The sequence below is a fragment of the Anthonomus grandis genome, chromosome 8 (assembly GCF_022605725.1).
Source record: "Anthonomus grandis grandis chromosome 8, icAntGran1.3, whole genome shotgun sequence".
NCBI lineage: Eukaryota > Metazoa > Arthropoda > Insecta > Coleoptera > Curculionidae > Anthonomus > Anthonomus grandis.
Window position 1 is genome coordinate 599,605 of NC_065553.1, and position 19,356 is coordinate 618,960.

The window sequence follows — 19,356 nt, forward strand, 5'->3', positions numbered from 1 at the left end:
TAAAAATAGGCTTAAAACAGAATTGCAAGTTTTATATGAAAGAGAGGAACTAAACTTAATTTCAGGATCTGGAGCTGTGCCACTCTTGGTGTTATTAAACGAAGACTGCTTAAAATGTACCTTTGAGGAGACCATACAATTATTAAGTGCCCTGGCAACCATGCCTATGACGACATCGGAAGCAGAAAGGTGTTTTTCAATGTTAAAAAGAATTAAAACTTTTCTTAGGAACACAATGAAAGAGGAAAGACTCAGTGCGCTAGGTATGTTATCCGCAGAGAAGCAATTTGTTAATTCAATTAAGGACTTTAATAATAAAGTAATCGACAAATTTGCTAACAAAAAAGAACGAAGAATGGACTTTATATATTGTGTACTTTAAGTAAAACAATTCAGTTTAATTGACTATTATATTATATACTTTTTTTGAGTTACTGATTTTTTTTAATTTATTAAAAACAATAGAATTACTTATTTGTGTACCTTACTGTAAATATGGAAAACTGTATGTTGCCTGTGATCTGAAGTATTGACATTTCCACGTAGTTTTGGTAAGTTCATTTCCTTAAATTTCAAATTGTACGGTTTTTTTTTAAAATGTATTGTATATTTTTGTCTACAAAAAAAATAGAAAACTTATTGCGTTATAATTTTGATAATAAAATGTAATAATTTCGCTCGTCATCAAATCACTCGTTCGGTCATGATAAAATTAGATCAAGGTTTGGCCTTACCTCCCTGAACTGTCACGAGCCGCCACTGAATTGTATCCTTTAGGTGTGATCTAGAGGCAGTTACTTTGCATAATAATTCAATCAGTCCATGTGGCGCAAGCAAATTTTTGGGTGTGATGATCGATAAGCTTTTAACATTTGAGGACCACATCTCTTACTTGCAAAAAAAATGTTATGCTATTCGAGTAATTGCTAATTCCCTTAACTTTGTTGTAGCCAAAAATGCTTACCATGCTCTCATTGAATCCCATCTTAGGTATGAAATTGTCTTCTAAGGATTTTGTTCCCAGTATCTGTTTAATTCTTTATTTGTTATTCGCTATATGTGCCGTGTCCCTGTTCCCACATTCTATCCTAACCTTGCCCTCCTTACAAACATGAGCTTAATTCTCCATCTCTAAGTACAATCTTAATTACACATTTTCTCTGCCTCTTTCTATTCCAAGAACTGTGAGGATAAGGACCTCGTTTATATACGGCGGCAGGAAGCTTTTTAATCATTTACCTCTTAATTTGAGGAATACTGAATGTGACCTTAAATTTAGGAAAAAATTAAAGATATTTTTACAAAGTGAAGCTTTTTACTCATTGGATGAATTTTACGCCAGGCACTTTTAGCCATATTGTTTTTTATTTTATATGTTCTTTTAATAATTGATATTCACTGACTAGCTTTGATACATGTATTTTATAAGTTTTGATAGTGTTAATCATAGAATTCTGCTTTGTAAGCCTCACTTTTATCCTCAATTTTTATAAATGTTCTTACATTTCCAACTGCTTCTAAGAAATTCACTTTATTTGCGGATGACAGACTATTCTATGGAATTATGCTGGCCAGCAAGTTCTAGCACAAGCTATTCTCTCTGGTCTTCAAAGGATGAAATCCTGGTGAAACTCAAATTGAGTTGCACCAAAACTCTCTTTTAGGTGTAATCTGGTACATCCTATAATCCGAAATATTTTTATTAAATGTAGGCAAGATATCTGGTTCTTGATGTGGTGAGGAACTTAGTTTCATAATGATTCACTTAAAAAAAAATCTCCGTATAAATTTTTTCATTGTAACTCATTTCTATTTAACTATAAGCTACATCTTGATTTGATTTTTTTCTCCAAAGAATTAAGAATATTGACTCTTAGGAAATATTCGATGCTACAACGATATGAAAACTAATAAGAAGGAAGGGGCACCATAGAAAGTGTTTAGGGTTATTTTGATCAAAATAGCCTTAAATTTTCAGGAATTTCTAGCTGCGTCTGTCTGGTATGCAATGAGAATCACTGCAACTGAACTTGGACATTCATTGGCAAGGAGAGTCTATTTTGCCTTTACCTGTAATGTTTCCTTATTTTGTTTTATAAATATTTCCACTATTTTCTCTTTTTTACAGCTTTATTAACAACTTTTAGGTTTATACCAATAAAGTAATTTTTGGATAAAATAACGCACTAAAGAATAAAAAAATAAAATTCTCGTGAATAAAAATTAAAGAATATTTTGGAAAATAGTCTTGATATGGTGAACTTTTTGAGAATGAACCCTTTAAAAGCGTTTAGGAGTGTAATGTAAAGATGGAATAGTGTATTAAGAATGACGAAATTGATTGATATTGTAAATAATAAACTAATGGGCATTGGTCACTCAAAGTTGAATTAGGCAGTAGCGAAGAAACGCTCAGAGTCCTAAAAATTGAAAGGTATTTGGAAAAGTCTTCTCAGATCTCCCTAATATCAGGAAAGACTTATTGAATTGAAGTGAATGAAATGAAAAATGGGGGCTTAAAGCATAGTCATAGAGTAATATCAATAGAATAGTAAAGGAGCTAGAATGTCCGCCTTAAGGAGCACCTGATGACACTTTAAAAGTTGATGACTACTAAGTTTTTATTTTAACTATTTGAGACCTATCAGTAAGGGAAGACTTAATTCATCGCAACAGAAGAGTTGAACGATGTTACAAGAGTCTCGGATAAGTTTTGTTTTTTTCATTTGACCACTTTGTATTTGGTTTTTCTACGGATTTAGTTGTTTAAATGTGGTGTACCTCCAGGGTCAGTGTTGGGTCCTATTTTATTTTTATTATACGTTAATGACTTAAGCTCTCTATCACTGCAATGACTAGTGGTTCAGTTGCCGATGATACTACAATTCTGTGGCATAACAAAGAGCAAAAAGTAGTCAGATCTCTTATAGTAGAGGACCTTCACAAAAAGAGTGGTGCATCTGCAATCAGCTTGTATTCAATGTTATAAGACTTTTGTTCTGGGCTTTAAGTGTAATGTAGAGGGTTTTTTGTTTGATGAGCAGAGCCCACTACATGGTAGGGATTATTGTCGATTTCTCGACCTCCTCATTGATGAGAGTTTAAGGTTTGACAACCACGTTTTGGGCCTCGCTGCTAAACTTCTGGTTGTTTTGCAGTCAGGGTTGCCAGGCATGAGTTGGGGGGGTTGTTTGCTCGTTCAGTTTATTTCGCCTTAATAGACTCTCATATCCGTTATGGGTTGCCATTTTGGGGTTTGTACTCCAAGGGACTCCTTAACATAATTTTTACTATTCAGAAAAAAGCATTAAGGTATCTGTTTCGTGTTGGTCTGAGAGTCTCTTGTAAACCTCTTTTTGAAGCTGAAAGAATTTTAACAGTTTTCTCACTCTTTATATTGGAAACTGCAACACTCATACATAAGTCGGTAAGTCCACCATGCTGCACCAGTCATAATACTCGTCAAGTGGGCAACTTATCTCTTCCAATCCCCACCTCCTCACTTACGAGAAGCTCTCTTATATTTATTAGTCGTAAAATATTTAATCATGTTCCTTTTTCGATTAGGACTGTTACAGACCTTAAAAAGTTTAGGAGAGAACTAAAGAAATTAATCTTATATCGAATTAATTGTTTTTTTTTTCATGTTGTCGTCCATGGATAATTTTTAGAATGAGTTAAATATACTTTAAATTTTTTTTCTCGAAAACAAAGCCAGATATGAAGATAATAAGATAAGATAAGAAAAAGTTGTATTTTTAGTTGCTTAAATACAAAAATAAATAAAAAGCTGCAAAACAATTAATTATTGGCCTTGTTTTTTTCTCAACAATAAGCATGTGGTGCCCACTGACACGCCACTGGACCTAATAATTTCAATCTAGTTACAGCTAAATAAGCGCCTTATAACTTCAAATAACTGCACCAAATTTCAGCCAAATCGGTTTAAGGATAGTTATAGTATTTTTAAAATACCGTTATTTTTTTGAACCTTCATCGCCCTGTATCTCAGAAACAAAGCAACTTCCGACATACGTTCATAGAAACTTTTTTTCATAAAATGACCTAACGATTCACCCTGTATAGTTTCGTACCGTAGTTAGGAAACACCCTGTATATCTGTTGATCAGATTTATTTTATTTTATTTTTTTTTATTATTCTTGTTTTATGTTGGTTCTCGCCTTTTCTTTTCTTCTTTTTTGGTTTTTTCTTTGTTTATATAAAATATGCTTCTATGTATAATCAAAATCGATTCTGTATTCTGTTTTTGTCCTGTATCCTGTATAACAAAATAAATACTTGTATTATAAATTCTAGGATTAGGAAGCTTTTAGCACAAGTTTGTAAACTTAGCAAATAAAGTATATTTTGACTTTGACTTGACTTAATAAAATCTTACCTACGAGCTCGTCAACAGTTTGTTGAATATGAAGGCTTTAAGTCTCCTATATATGAAGTGTGCTCGGGAGTTCCGCAAGGATCTAGTTTGGGCCCGCTTCTCTTTTTATTATTTATAAACGATCTTGCCAAATTACTGTCTTGTCAGAGTTTACTGTTTGTGGATAATATAAAATTGTTCACAAAAATAGATACTGAAGACGATTGCGAATTCCTTCAGGTAAATCTTAATAAAGTAGAGAATTGGTGCAATGTCAATAGACTATATTTAAATGTTAATAAATGCTCTATTCTCTCATTTTCTAGAAAACTATTGCCAATCAATTTTGACTATAGAGCAAATAATGTTGTGTTAGCCAGACTGGATGAGGCGATTGATCTGGGAATTACTTATGATGCGAAATTAAGTTTCGCCAAGCATGTAGCAAAAATAGTTTCTGACTCTGCCAAATTGTTGGGTTTCATTTATCGAAACTGTCGGCACTTTGAAAATATTAATACTTTAAAACTACTTTTCTTCACTTATATACGCTCAAAAATAGAATATGGATCTCTAATTTGGTACCCAATTTATCCTGCTACCTGACCTATAGATGATATTTATTGAGCGCATTCAGCGCAAGTTTATGAATTATCTCGGGTTTAGAGAGGAAGGTGTCTTTCAAGCCAGAAGTTTGGTTAGTCAATTATACTTAAATAAATTTAATATTATACCCTTAGCAAAAAGAAGAGAAATTCTTTCCATAAAATTCTTATATAACCTTATTCATAACAATATTGACTGCCCCACCCTTTTGGCTGGTTTCAATTTTCGGGGACTAATATTTTGTTTAAATCCCCTATTAATATAATGTGTAATGAAGGTATAAAGTAAATAGGTGATGCAGAGTCTTTCTAGTATGTATATAGATAGTCTGTTTAAGTACATAGAATGTTAAGCATTTCGATTTTTCATTTTTATATATATTTTGGTAATTTTTTTTTATTCTTTCCTGTAATTTGGTAACAAACCTGTTGGAAGTAAATGCCTCTTTTTTTTTGCATAAATATTTTTTAATAGGGTGTTGCATTAACGAAAAAAAAGTGATTTACCTTTTATGTCTTGAAAGGCGTTAACTTTTATATTTTTATTTTTTTCTCTGTTATGTTATAACCATCTATGTTGGGAGTTTCATTCTCCCTTAGAAAAAAAAATTAAGATTAAAAAACTCTGGAGCACAGAAGGATCTATGAATTTCTTATATTGATTATGATATTACAGTTATTATTATTGACGAGGACGATCTGCAATATATAGTCCTGGGGATGATCTCATATAGATCGAAACGTCGACAAAATATACAATTGATCGTCTGAAGTGGTTTTTTTTGACTTATATAAAACAAAAATTGAGCAAACTTATAAACTGAGGTCACAATAAACAATTCACATAATTTATTTTATTGAGCAGTCTGGTGATACATGAAAAATAATATAAATTCCTTCTGCTAAAATTTGAGTATCTCTGTTTAAGCAATATAGTTGTCTTAATTTTTGTCATACAAGTTAAAAAAAAAACTACCACCTACATATCACTAAATTACCATACAATTTACATTATTTTTAGGTCCAAGGTGTACGAAACGAATTCACGGTGCAAGTATATGAAACGCACGCGCGGATCGCCCTAGAAAAGGGCGACCACGAGGAATTCAACCAATGCCAGACCCAATTAAAATCGCTGTATTGCGAGGTCGGCGGACAGAATCGTAACGAATTTACCGCCTACAGAATCCTCTATTATATCTTTACGAAAAACACCTTGGGTAAGTAAAGAAATCTTACACGTTTTCGAGAAATTTATAAGTTCTTTTCAGACATAATGACCATAATGAAATCTCTAACAAAACAAGAAAAATCCGATCCGGTAATATCGTTCACGTTAAAAATCCGACAGGCTTGGGGTAGCGGGAATTTCCACAAATTTTTTGCCTTGTATTTAGTAGCTCCTCTCATGACCGGGTTTCTTATTGACTGGTACATTGAGAGGGAACGAAAAGAATACCTTAAGTGTATTATCAAAAGGTATGTACTTTATTATTTGATTTAGTTTGAACGTAAGTTTGGGTTTAACCTAAACTTAAGAGAGGAATACGATATGTGATGATAGAGATCTGTTTAACTGTAAAAGATAAGGATTCAATTAATAAAGTGCTAAAGTTAAGCATTATTATAAAATTCGTGGGTATAAAACTAAAAGTTTCAACTTTCCTTTTCAAAAAACTACCAGTACTTCATTATATAGCACCCAGAATGTGATTATGATACTGAATTAAAACTCATCTTTAACCTAATTTCCGTCGTGATACATTTATTCTTACTTTACTCTATTGGTTACTCTAATGCTACATAAAATTTGCCACTACTTTATCCATTGTCAGCTGGAGAGAAGCTCTTTTATATGCAAATATTCATGCCAAATAGCATAATCATATACTATATCAGTGCCCTAAATGCAAAACTTACTCAATACTTGAAACTTAAATTAGCGAAAAATGAAGAAAAAAAAATTTATATTATTTTCCATGATATTATTTCTTAGTTATACACTTTTGAAAATGCTTGGTTATACAATTATTAAGGAAATTTTGCACAACTAAAAAATATTTAACACATTTAACAACAAAAACAATTGATAGAATATCCATTATTATTAATTACTTGCTGGCAACGGCGCGGCATTGAAGCAATCAACTTCTGAATAAAATCTGTATTGTTGTGACGAATTCGTAATGAGTTACTTATTATATTGGGTATTACGTCACTTATAGCAAAAATCAATTTAGAAATTTTTATCTCATACGCTCATCAATTGAAAAGAAGAAGAAAATAGACGTATTTAAAAGAAATATGAACTTAAATCTGTAACGATACCGTTCGATATACTTAATTTAATTTAAGTTCACTAAGTTTTAAATACAATAATTTACTTGAGGTATAATAGAATATATATAATATAATATAATAGAATATAATCTATTGGTAAGTTTTGATGTTGTAAGTCTTTTTACTAATGTTCCTGTTGACAAAACTTTAAATATTGTTAAAAATAAATTAGAGAATGATAATAATTTGGCAGAACGTACAACACTAAGCGTTAATACAATTTTAGAACTTTTAACCTATTGTGTAAAAACTACTTATTTCCAATACAATAATGAATTTTATCAACAAAACTTTGGTATGGCTATGGGTTCTCCTCTTTCACCAATTTTAAGTAATATATTTATGGAAAATTTTGAATCTGAAATTATTAATACATTTGATAAAAAACCTAAAATATGGTGGCGATATATTGATGATATTTTTTCAATATATCACCATAACGAAATAGATCTTATAAATTTTTTAAATTACATTAATTCAAAAGAATCTACTATAAAATTTACTCTTGAAAAGGACGCTGATGGTCAGCTTCCTTTTCTTGATATTTTAATTAAGAAGGATTTACAAAATTTTGAAACTAGAATTTATCGTAAACCAACTCATACTAATATATATCTTAATTATCCAATAATGGTAAAAAAAGGAGTGGTAAAAAGTTTATATGATCGTGCACACATTATTTGTAATAATCAATATTTAACAAATGAAAAAGATTTTATTAAAAATATCTTAATTCAAAATAATTATCCCAAAGAATTTTTAGAAAATTGCTTTAAAAAGCTTGATAATCCACGTATAAAATTGAATCAACCACTTTTTACGACAAATCTTATTTTACCATTTATTCCAGGTTTTTCTGATAGATAAAAAGAATTGCTAAAAAATTTAATATAAGAACTATTTTTAAATCACAAAACACATTACGATACTTATTAACAAAAACTAAACCTTTCAATGAAAATGAATTTAATAAAAATGTAATCTATAAAATTCCTTGTATTTGTGGTAAATTTTACATAGGTGAAACCTGTAGACCATTACCAAAAAGAATTAATGAACATAAATCTTACATAAAAAACAATGATTTTCAAAAATCAAAAATTACACAACATGCATTCGACAATAACCACAGAATAGACTGGAATGCTTCCTCAATTTTAGCAAAGGAACCAATTTCAAAATTACGTAAGCTAAAGGAAAGTGCATTTATAATGTTAAATGAAGATAAATGCTTAGCTACTTGTTCGGTTGATTTTCATTTCAATACATGGATTCCTTTGCTAAAGAGAGAAGTAGATCAGGTTATTCTCAAAATTAATTAATTATTTAAAATATTTGATATTCATGTATTTTCTATGATTAATTTACATTAAGATCACACCCCTTTAATTTTTAAAAAAGTAACCTTTGAAATTTTTGTTATCTTTCAAAATAGTTTGTCAAACTATTAATAAACCGTCAAATCATATAAAAAAGTATATAAAGTATTTTCGAATTAGGAAGAAATTTTGATGAGACTGCATTACTAAAAATTTGAAAGATAAGTATATTTTAATTTTAATTTAATTTAATTTTACTTTAATTATTTTGATAACGGTAGTAGATATAACTACCGAAACGTTGGTTCAAATTAGGTATTCTTTAAAAAAGTAGGTCTTCTTGTTGTTTTTTATCGTTTTTTAATTGTAATATTCATAACAAAGTTAGGTAGGATATTGAAAAGAAGAAACGAGCTCAGAGATTAATAGATTGAACCTCAGCTCCTAGGTATATAAAAAATCTATTATACCTTAAGTAAATTATTGTATTTAAAACTTATTGAACTTAAATTAAATTAAGTATTTCGAACGGTATCGTTACAGATTTAAGTTCATATTTCTTTTAAATACGTGAATAAGTCTATTTTCTTCTTCTTTTCAATTGATGAGCGTGTGAGATAAAAATTTCTAAATTGATTTTTGCTATAAGTGACGTAATACCCAATATAATAAGTAACTCATAATCAACTTCTGAATGACATTTTCGTGAATACTTGTCCAAACTTCACTATAATTTTATTGATTAAGGAGTGTTTATTTGGAAACATTTGGGTACGAATACGACGTTCTACTTCTTCCCAGAGATTCTCAATGGGGTTAAGATCTGGGGATTGTGCTGGCCACTGTAAAACAGGAACATTACTTTCCCAAAACCACTGCTGAACAACTTGTGAAGAATGTTTTGGATCGTTGTCCTATTGAAAAATAAAACTCGATGGCATTTCCCATTCTGCATAAGGAAGCATAACATTCTGCATGATATCCCTATAAACAAATCGGTCCATCGTATCATTAATAAAGTGCCCATTCCATGAAAAACAAACCCATAAAAATAGACTACCTTTACCATGCTTAATTGTAGGTGTTACGTATTTAGGATTAAACCTTGTATTGATTGGTCGCCTCACACGCCTCATTCCATCAGAATTGAATATTTTGTAGCGCGTTTCATCACTGAATAGAACTTTTTTCCAGTCATTAACGGTCCAGTTTAAACCGTTAATGACTTGTTTGTTACCTTCCATGAATCCATTCACAACTCTTTGCTTCAAGTCTTTTGAAATTGAAATTCCTCTCAGCATGATTAATCTTATACAGAAATGTTCAAAAAAAACATAAAAATCACCTTACACAATTATTTAATCCCTTTACTTTTGCTAAAACCCTTCTTTTGAACAAATTATTTGAACGTTGCTTTACTTTTGACGCGTTACTATGAAGCATTTAAACTTAAACGTCAAAATAAAATCATTAGTTTTGATTGTGAAAATTTTTGTTGACATTGATAATCATAGCCTACTTTGTAGTTTTAAAACTTAGTGGATTTGTATACATTATCATGCATCACTTTTTTAAAACTGATTTTTTTTCACCGAGCTCAACATAATAATTTGGTTCTCTTTGTAATGCATTAATTTTGCCTCTAGTACGAAACAAATCTTTTAGCTTGGTTTCAGATTTCTTCAAAATATTTTCCTTCTTCAAAAAGAATATTCAATGTCCTAACTGTTCATCTTTTAGCTATGATGCTTTTGTAATCAGAAGATTTTTGGCTTGGATTTTTCTTTGTCATTTCTTTTTCAGTTAGGCCAAACACTATCCAAAGAATGTCCAACTACTTTTATTTTGCCCTCCGCATCGATTAGTATTTATACACATCTGTCCATACATAGAAGTATACATTTTTTGAGCATACGTTAAAAACAAATATGCCTAGCCAATGAGAGCGCTTCGGCATCCGCGAGGGCGTGATATACGAACCGCCAAATTCAAAATAGGAAATTTTCAATGTATGTAGAGTTTTTCTATTCATATTTATATTTAATTAGGTTTTTATGATGCGTATATATTTTAGATGAAGAAAAGGGCAATATGCATTAAAAACATTTAATAAGAAGATATTTTAGCTATTATTAGTAAATGGACTATTGATTTTTTTTAATATTTACAGCGTGTGATCAATTATTATTTTAAAAATATTTTATAAATACTTGCCAAATTTGGTTTTAATTATCTCTTTTAATGACGAAATTTGTTAATCATTTGGTATAGCGGTACGTGTAAGCGCAATGTATAAATTATTTAATTATTATTGTTAGTTAAATATTAAAAATGGGGTGATACGAAATTGAATTGGTGTGTAGAGCTGATAAATTAATTGGTTAATAGGTGGATGAGTGGATAAATAAAGAAGGTAGAAAATAAAAATAAATGGCAATTAAATTTTTTAACAATATACGGTGAACATTTTAAAGTTCGCATTTTTATATACCTCTTTGTCATAATTCTAATATGCACCTTAGTAATATAATAATTGTCAATAAAGTATAATATTATTTTAAATTGTCCACTACCACTATACATTATACTTTAGTGGTTGATAAAGTATATATATATTCCAACCATATATATATATATATATAATGGATAAAGGCTAAATATGACTAAAAAGTCAAAGTATAAGAACAGAAAACAAAAAAAAAAAACGTAGAAATTATATTTTAACTTTGTTTATTTCAAATAATAAAAAATCTATAAATTTATTTGTTATTTAAATATTATTAGATATTATTATTTAATATCAACAACCTCAAAATTAAATGCAAAGAGGCTAAATGTATTAATCTGGTATAGTATGTAGTATGTAGACTCGCACTTCTTTAGCTTATTTGTCATCTCGGCTGGTCATGTATATACAGCCCAAACCATTCAAACTTCCATACAATAGTAACATGGAAAAAAATTACTGCTCTGTATACATTTTAATTCATAAATATATACTCACAGAGGATCTTCCCCCTCGTTCCATGTCAATTTCAAGTTAATCCAATTAGCTTTTCTGCACCCTAAAAAATATTAAAAACATAGCAAACAAAATGTAATAGAAAATGATTAGTTAAATATTAACATACAAAATAAGCTAACATTTTAGTCTTAAAATAAAAGATAGAAAAATAGTTATACAGAAACCAACACCTATGACGTCTTATAATTTGTTTTTACAATTTGAAACCTACACCAAATTAAGCCTTACAAAAACTATACCTAGTTATGTATATGACCTCTTACATAAAATTTATATTTACAATTTGAAACCTGCACCAAAACCTTACAAAAAATATACTTAGTTATATTATACTGACTATAACACAAAATACCATATAAAATACCACATTCTATTTTTGTTAACTTCACAGCTATAATACAAACATAAAAAATAGCTACAATTCAAATATTATCTAGCCATTAAATATACAAAGAAATCTAGCTTATTTTTTATTTGGATAGTACATTTGTTTTTCAATTTTTCTTTTCTTTTTAATGTCCTGAGAATTTTCTTCCTCCACTTCTTTATTTTTAAATTTGTTGATTACAGCCATAAATCTGGCAAATGCATTTTTATCTAAACTTCTACCATAGCTACAAATCTCTTGCTATGCAATCTTAAAATAAGTATAAACAATGTAATAAAAATGTAACTTATATTTTACTCAAACTACTTCTCAATTTTCTTCAAAGTCCATTGCAGAACTATTGACTTTCATTTTGAAATCTCCTGAATAAAATGGTTTACATCCTCCTGATAATTGATTTGGCTAGTTGTGGGTTGATCAACAAACAAAACATTATCCTCTTCCTCTTCACTCACAGTTGGGGAACCTACAACAAACTCGCTCCTCTGCTCAAAAATGGCTACAGCATGTATATGTTTACAAAGTACTGTTTAGACAGAATTTTCTGGACACTCACATCTGTATTTATGAAAACATATTTTACAGTATCCAATGCGACATTGCTCATCACATAGTTCATGACAAGACACAACATAGAACTTACCACTTACCAAAATACTTTGTACTTTAAATTTTCCAAATTCTACCTTACCATTAATTTTTTCGGCTTTGTTATGGGCTTCTATTATAATTTTATGCTGATAGCTATTTGAGTTTGGTCTTGTTGATATGTTCCTTGAATGCGAATGCTTCCCCTAGACTTCTCACTTTGCACGCGCTATTAAATCCTAAAAGTAAACACAACAAAACATACTTATGTATGTTTGATAATGATAACTAAGACTTTGTACAACCTCTGATATCACTCCTGTTGCAATTGTAAATTATGTGTTCTTCCCCATTCTTAAACTTGTTTCGGATCTGACAAGCATAATCTACTTCCCTATTATCTTGTGCCCTCCAAGATGTCAATTCTTCAAAATTCCTAAAATTTAAAACTGATTCTTTGACAGTTATATGGTGAATATCAAGCAAATGTTTGTTTAAACAGTTAAAATATGAAAATGTCTGGATATCATTAGTACACATTGGACATATAATGTGTTTTATTTGTTCCTTCCCAACAGATTCAGGGTGAAACTTTTTCCAATGCCTGTTTCTGGTAGATGTGCTTGAAAATTCCTTATCACAAACTTCACAGATTGAATTTTGTTGACTGCAAAATAAATAATTATTTAAATTTAAAAAAATTATATGTATCTTACCTTAGTGATGCCATAATTGTCTAACAGACAGCAACAGATAAGTGCAAATATTGGTTTAAGTGGAAGGAAATTATGCACTAAGAAACTGGCAAGTTTATTGAAAGGTAATGAAACTCAAACACTAAATTGTTTGTTTTTGAGCCCAAAACCAGCACAGATATGGATTGTATAGATAATGGAGTAAACACTCAACACTATACACTATGAATTTTCACTCAAATAGTGGAAAAGTTGATATAATTGTTGATAATTAAATCAATTATTAGGAAGCAAGCAAAGCAAATAAAATCTGCAATATAGGTTAAGTTAAACAAAACCAATGCCTTGATTTTCAATTTCCGTAGCTAATCGGCAACGAAATTTGACGTACGAACTTTCACGAAAGGATCAGCAGTGCTGCTCCACTCTCAATTTCTCTGATTGGCTGGGCATATTTGTATTTTAACGTATGCTCATTTTTTGGAGTTTAAGTTGCTCTTGAAGATCATTGGACTACTGTCAAGTTATAGTCATTTATCTGTTGCCTGAAATAACTATCTTGGACTGGTAATTTTTTTTGAAAAAAAAAATCGCCACATTTTCTGGTTGCCGTTTTAGTTGTTGGAAAAATGCCTTAACTTTTTGTTTTTATTTAAACCTTCAACATGTTGAGCAAACATCCGTTTTAAGTTACAAATTTAAATACAATATTATAGTGGGTATTAAACCAATGTTATAGTGGGTTCAAAAGAATTTTAATTTGACACACCTAAACCTAACCTTCCCTTGATCTACAATCACATAATTATCTGTTGTAAGGGACAAAAATCCTTACAACAGATAATTATAAAACTGTCTTGTGTAGATTTTTCATTAGAAACGTAAAAGTATTTATGGAAATTCAACAAATTTCAATTAAAATGAACTTTAAATGCCAAAGAAAATATGACAGAAATTTTGAAAACAGAATATGGAATATAATGTGAAATGACTTTAAAATCCGAATCGAAGGAGTCGATAATCAAAAATCATGAAATAATAATATAGAAAATTACTCAAAATGTCTCGAAAATATAAAAAATTACTGTAAGATCCTAAAAGTACAAATAGTTATTTAAAACTATTGGTACTTCATAGTATGAGATAAACACCTATGAGAAAATTCTAAAAGCTTGAAACATAAAAACTACTTAAGAAGTAAACCATATATTCAACTGGTTAGAAGGAATAGTGATGACGGAATTCAAACGGTTTCAAGTATTTAGATTTCTCAAGTTATAAAATCTTATGTGGTTTACATATTTTTTTTTTTTTTGACAAAAAAAAACCATAAGAGAGTCCATTGAGCCTTGGCAGTCTTAAAAATATAAAGTTCAAACGACGGTAGATTTTAGAAAAAAAAACTTCATCAAACAAAAGTTTAAAATATCATCGTTTTGGCTATAAAAGATCTATATGCAAGGTGTCCCTGGGAAAAGAGCTATTTTTGCGGCCAAAAATAAAAAGAATGCAGATAAACATAGGCCCGAATAAAGTTCTACATATTGACTATTTATTATTTTATAAACGGTTCAAGCTGAGTTTTGTATACTTTTTAAATGTTTTGTTGTTCCTGCAAGAAAAGAATGTCAGAACTCTTACTATTTAAACATTCTTAAGATCATCGTGATAAATCCTGTAAAATGACATCATTGACCAGTGATTTTTTTTTAATTACTTGAAATCAGGCAAAGAGAAAAATCGAGTTTTAGGACCTATAAGATTCTCTCTGGTCTATATTAACATAACTTTGAACTGCTTTTTATATGCTTTGGTGTTCTATAATTATACGAACAGTGGAACTAATTATATGGATCTCAAAATTGAGTTCACTATTACAGTTGCATTGAAAAAACATCCTTGAGGTTTCTCTTAAAAACCTGACACTTTTATCTGCAGATATCCTAATCTATAATCCCTTATGAGCAAATTTGCATTATCAATCACCCTGTATGAATTATTTAGAGAGTGGCATTTTTACTCTACTTTAACTGATTTCATACTTTTTACAGTTACTAAGATCCATAAACTCTTCACTTGACATTTACTCGTGGGTAAAACATTAAAACATATTAACGAAAGCTCTCTTGCAGGTATTTTTTTCAGCAGTATGTATTATCATTGTTTACAACAGTTTTAAATGTCTCTTTTCCCAATATGACGCATTAGTTCATTCGCTAAGTGCCAACGCATCCTATTTTATATTTTTCGCTATGCACAACACGGTTTTGAGAAATATTTTTTAATCAGAACATGCGATAAAAAGTTACTAACAATTTTAATTGTTTAAATGCAAATAACTCGAAAAGTATTGGTCGTATCGAAAAAACTTTTACATTAATTAATTTGCTCTTGGTAAATAAAATAATTTTAGTTAAATGGTTAGTTTGTTGCTGATGCAAAGTAAGACCACAAATAAAAACAGATACATTTTAATTTCATATGCAACGAATAATTTTTTTGTTATAATTCAATTAACATTGAAAACAACTGTTTTACTAATAGTGCGAATAAAAATAAATAGCAAATATAGTAATATACGACATAAGAACTTTACACTCTTCCGCTATAGAAATAGACATTATGCAGTTATTTTTTACTTATTTTATTGAAGCGCTTGTAACTTGAAGACTGGTTCGAATTTCGGTACATACCTAAGGACGTTTTTTGGTGCACGTTTTACGGGCAACATTTTTTAATGAAAATATTTTTGGATAGCGTCAATACTTTTCAAGTTACTTACATTTAAACAATTAAATTGGTTGTAACATTTTGTTGACCGTTCAGCATCGCAAAAAGAAACATAAAATAAGATGCTTTTTAGCCATTCTCCTAAATTTGGTACCTTTTGCTCTCAGCGAATAATCTACATGGAAGTTTTTAATTTTATAATTTTTAGCTCTTAAAGGGATATTAATACATTTCAATTGCTTTTACTTTTGCTTAATGATCCTTGCTCGAAACGTTTATTTTGAAAAATATTAGCACTACATTTATTTCAATATTTTTATAAAACAATCCTTAAATTGTAATCCTTAATTTAAAATCCTCTTTGGATTGTTTACATTTATGAAGTTTTATTTGTTATTAAAGCGTTAAAAAACGCTTTTCGTAACTTGAAAACTGCATAAATTAAAGTGACATTAGTAAGCTAAGTTTTAAATACCACTGAAAGCAAAATGGGGATTGTAATAAAAATATTTCCATCATTTCTTTTAACAGTATGCCACTTAAACATGTAACTAAAGGGATAATAAATATTTTGCATAAAATGTGGTTCTGGTCAAAAATTTGTATTAAAAACACCTTGTGCGTGGCGGATGGTACTAACCAACTCATCTAATTATTACAATAACCACTGTTCATATTGGACTGATTAAATACAAACGTTCGATTACCATCTGGAATGCCTTCAGCAAACTTCTTAGATCTAAAAAATGTTAGAAATCATTACTTAGTGATAATGCAAGAATATATTATTCTCCCAGTTTGTATAGTTGACTGAAACGACAAAGGATCATTAAACAAAACAAAAATAACAAATTAAACCCGCATACTAAAGTACTTTTTCTATTTAGCTACCGACAGACGATCAGCACCGAATTCGTAATGCAGGAGTTGGCGTTCAAAAGTGAGCAGGACTGCCTCGATTTTCTAGAACCATTTTGTCTGGTTTTCACCGACGCGACTAAGAAACACATCGATTGCAAAAATAGTATGGCCTCCTTGGCCAACATCTAAATAAAATCCCCGGCCTTCTTTTATAAAGGAGCGCACTTGCAGTTTGTCCATTAAATCATCCATCAGACGGTCTTCTCGGCAAAATCTTTAATGTGAAAATGAATGATGAACGTTTGGCGAGCATCCTTCGCCACCAAAAAAAAAGTGCCGTTTAAATACAGTGAATTATTTAGCGGCCGATCCCGCCACACAAGGCTAGTGATACGGATTTCCTTTAGTTAAGGTTAAATTTTGTTTTATATGGAGGGAAGTGAGATCTTCTGCTGCTGGTTCCCGTGGTGTATATTACTCGATTTGTTGTATATAGCAAGTTTTTTTCTCATTGTTGTTCTTTTTTTTATTTACAAAGTATGTATTAAACATTTGAAATGACAGTTATAATTAATAACGTTCCGGATATGATAAAACGTTACTATTTATTAGACAGTTTTTGTGATTATTAATTGCTAATAAACTGTCTTTTTTTTAAAATTTTTTTGTTTCATTTCATTCTATCCCTTTTAGTTTAGAATCAAGAAAAACCTGAATAATTTTCTACAGACCAAGAGGGTATAAAAGTAGTGATTTTTCACGTCTAAGAAGAACTTGTATATGTATTTATATTTTGCTATCTAGCACTATATTTTAATGTTAAAAATTTGAGAGAGAAAAAGAAATTAGGTGGTCGCAATGTAGTAATTAAAATGGATTTCACCAAATTACAGCGTGATGAAATCCGAGAAGTTTATGGAGAATTGGCAAAAAGAAAGGAAAAAGGTGAAGATGTGATAGTTAAATTTACCAATGGGGTTCCATCAATCTCTAAGAGAATTGTACGAGGTCCAAAAAATGATTAAGTGATTCCTCGGTAATGTATTTTAACGCTGGGGGTATGAGGTCTAAGCTGAAGCATTTGAAGCAAACAATATCCGCATGCTGTTATGATGTAATTTCGTTGGCTGAAATATGGTTGTTTCCGGACATTTTGTCATCTGAATTGGAGTTTACGGCATATGAAGTATTTAGATGTGATAGAAGTGCCCTAACAAGTGCTAAGAAGGATGGTGGGGGTGTTTTACTCGCTGTGAGAAAGGAGTTAAAACCGCGATTAATTAAACACTCTTGTTCATCGTTAGAGCAAGTTTTTGTTTCTGTACAACTTAATCTTAAGAATATTGTTTTTGGTGTGGTTTACCTGCCGCCAAAATCTGATATGGGTCAATACAGTGCTTTCTGTGATACAGTACTGGAGATCTTTGAGGCAGTACTGTAGATCTTTGATGGGTGTTCTATGACTTACTATTATCTAGCTTAAGTTGTTATTCCTATATTTAAGTGACCTTTAGAATTGTTGTGTATCTTTTGTAGCATTGATGCTAAATAAATACTTAATAATATCTTACTATTTATTAGTAGTACTAAAAATCTAATTTGATTATCAGATCGGATCATGTGGAAATGCTCCATCTAGAACTTTAAATACACTACTAAAAAATTTGAAAGGAAAAAAGATATTGTACAGAAAATCAATTTATTAATTATCATATTAAAAAATTATAACAAATACAGTGCATTTTAGGAGCCATTCTAAAAAGTTAATATTTTCACTTTTTTTGGTCTTAGACCAGGAGTCACGCAACTCACCATAACTCAGGGAGTTTCTAAACCACAAACATCTTTTAAATATGAAATTATTTCTTGAAAAACACATTAACTTTTGGTAGAAACGTCATACGTATGTCTTGGATGGTCTTTTGAAATTATCCTGCCTACAAATTTTGCTCTATATACTACAGCTAGAACTTCAAAAATTTAAAAGGAAGAAAGGTCTTGTAAAAATATAGCATATATGTAAAAATATGTACAGTGCCGGCCAAAAGTAGAGAAACTTTTAATTTATTTTCTAATTTAATAATCTATTCAAAATTTTTGGGACACCATGTATTAAAAATGTTTATCTTAGCCTAAGCCATAAATTCTTACCAAAACAGTTTGAATATTTATCACAGGAATTTTAATAGTAAACAATGTTTTTTTTTACTTGAGGACATAAATAGAGAAACTTTTTGTATTAAATGTTTTAAATTAAATAGGTTTCGTTTGAAGCAGTTCGTTTTCGATTCTGAAGAAGTCTATTTAGTATTAAAATGCTTCGAGGTATAAATTTATCTGAACAAATAAAAAAACGTATAATTGAGAAGCACAATGCGGGAGTGAAACAAGTAACAATCGCTAGAGAACTTGATCTTCATAAAAGT

General features: G+C 29.9%; 1 protein-coding gene across 1 annotated transcript in view; it reads left to right on the forward strand.

The window, feature by feature from the left end:
• The window catches only part of LOC126739504 (leukocyte receptor cluster member 8 homolog), a 35,599-nt gene extending 18,013 nt beyond the window's left edge, over positions 1-17,586 (forward strand). Inside the window, exons 6-8 of the mRNA XM_050445234.1 lie at positions 6,006-6,204; positions 6,256-6,463; positions 16,957-17,586. Of these exons, the coding sequence (XP_050301191.1) occupies positions 6,006-6,204; positions 6,256-6,463; positions 16,957-17,119 (570 nt within the window). The 3' untranslated portion in view covers positions 17,120-17,586. The remainder of the gene's footprint in view (positions 1-6,005; positions 6,205-6,255; positions 6,464-16,956) is intronic.
• The last annotated feature ends 1,770 nt before the right edge of the window (positions 17,587-19,356 follow it).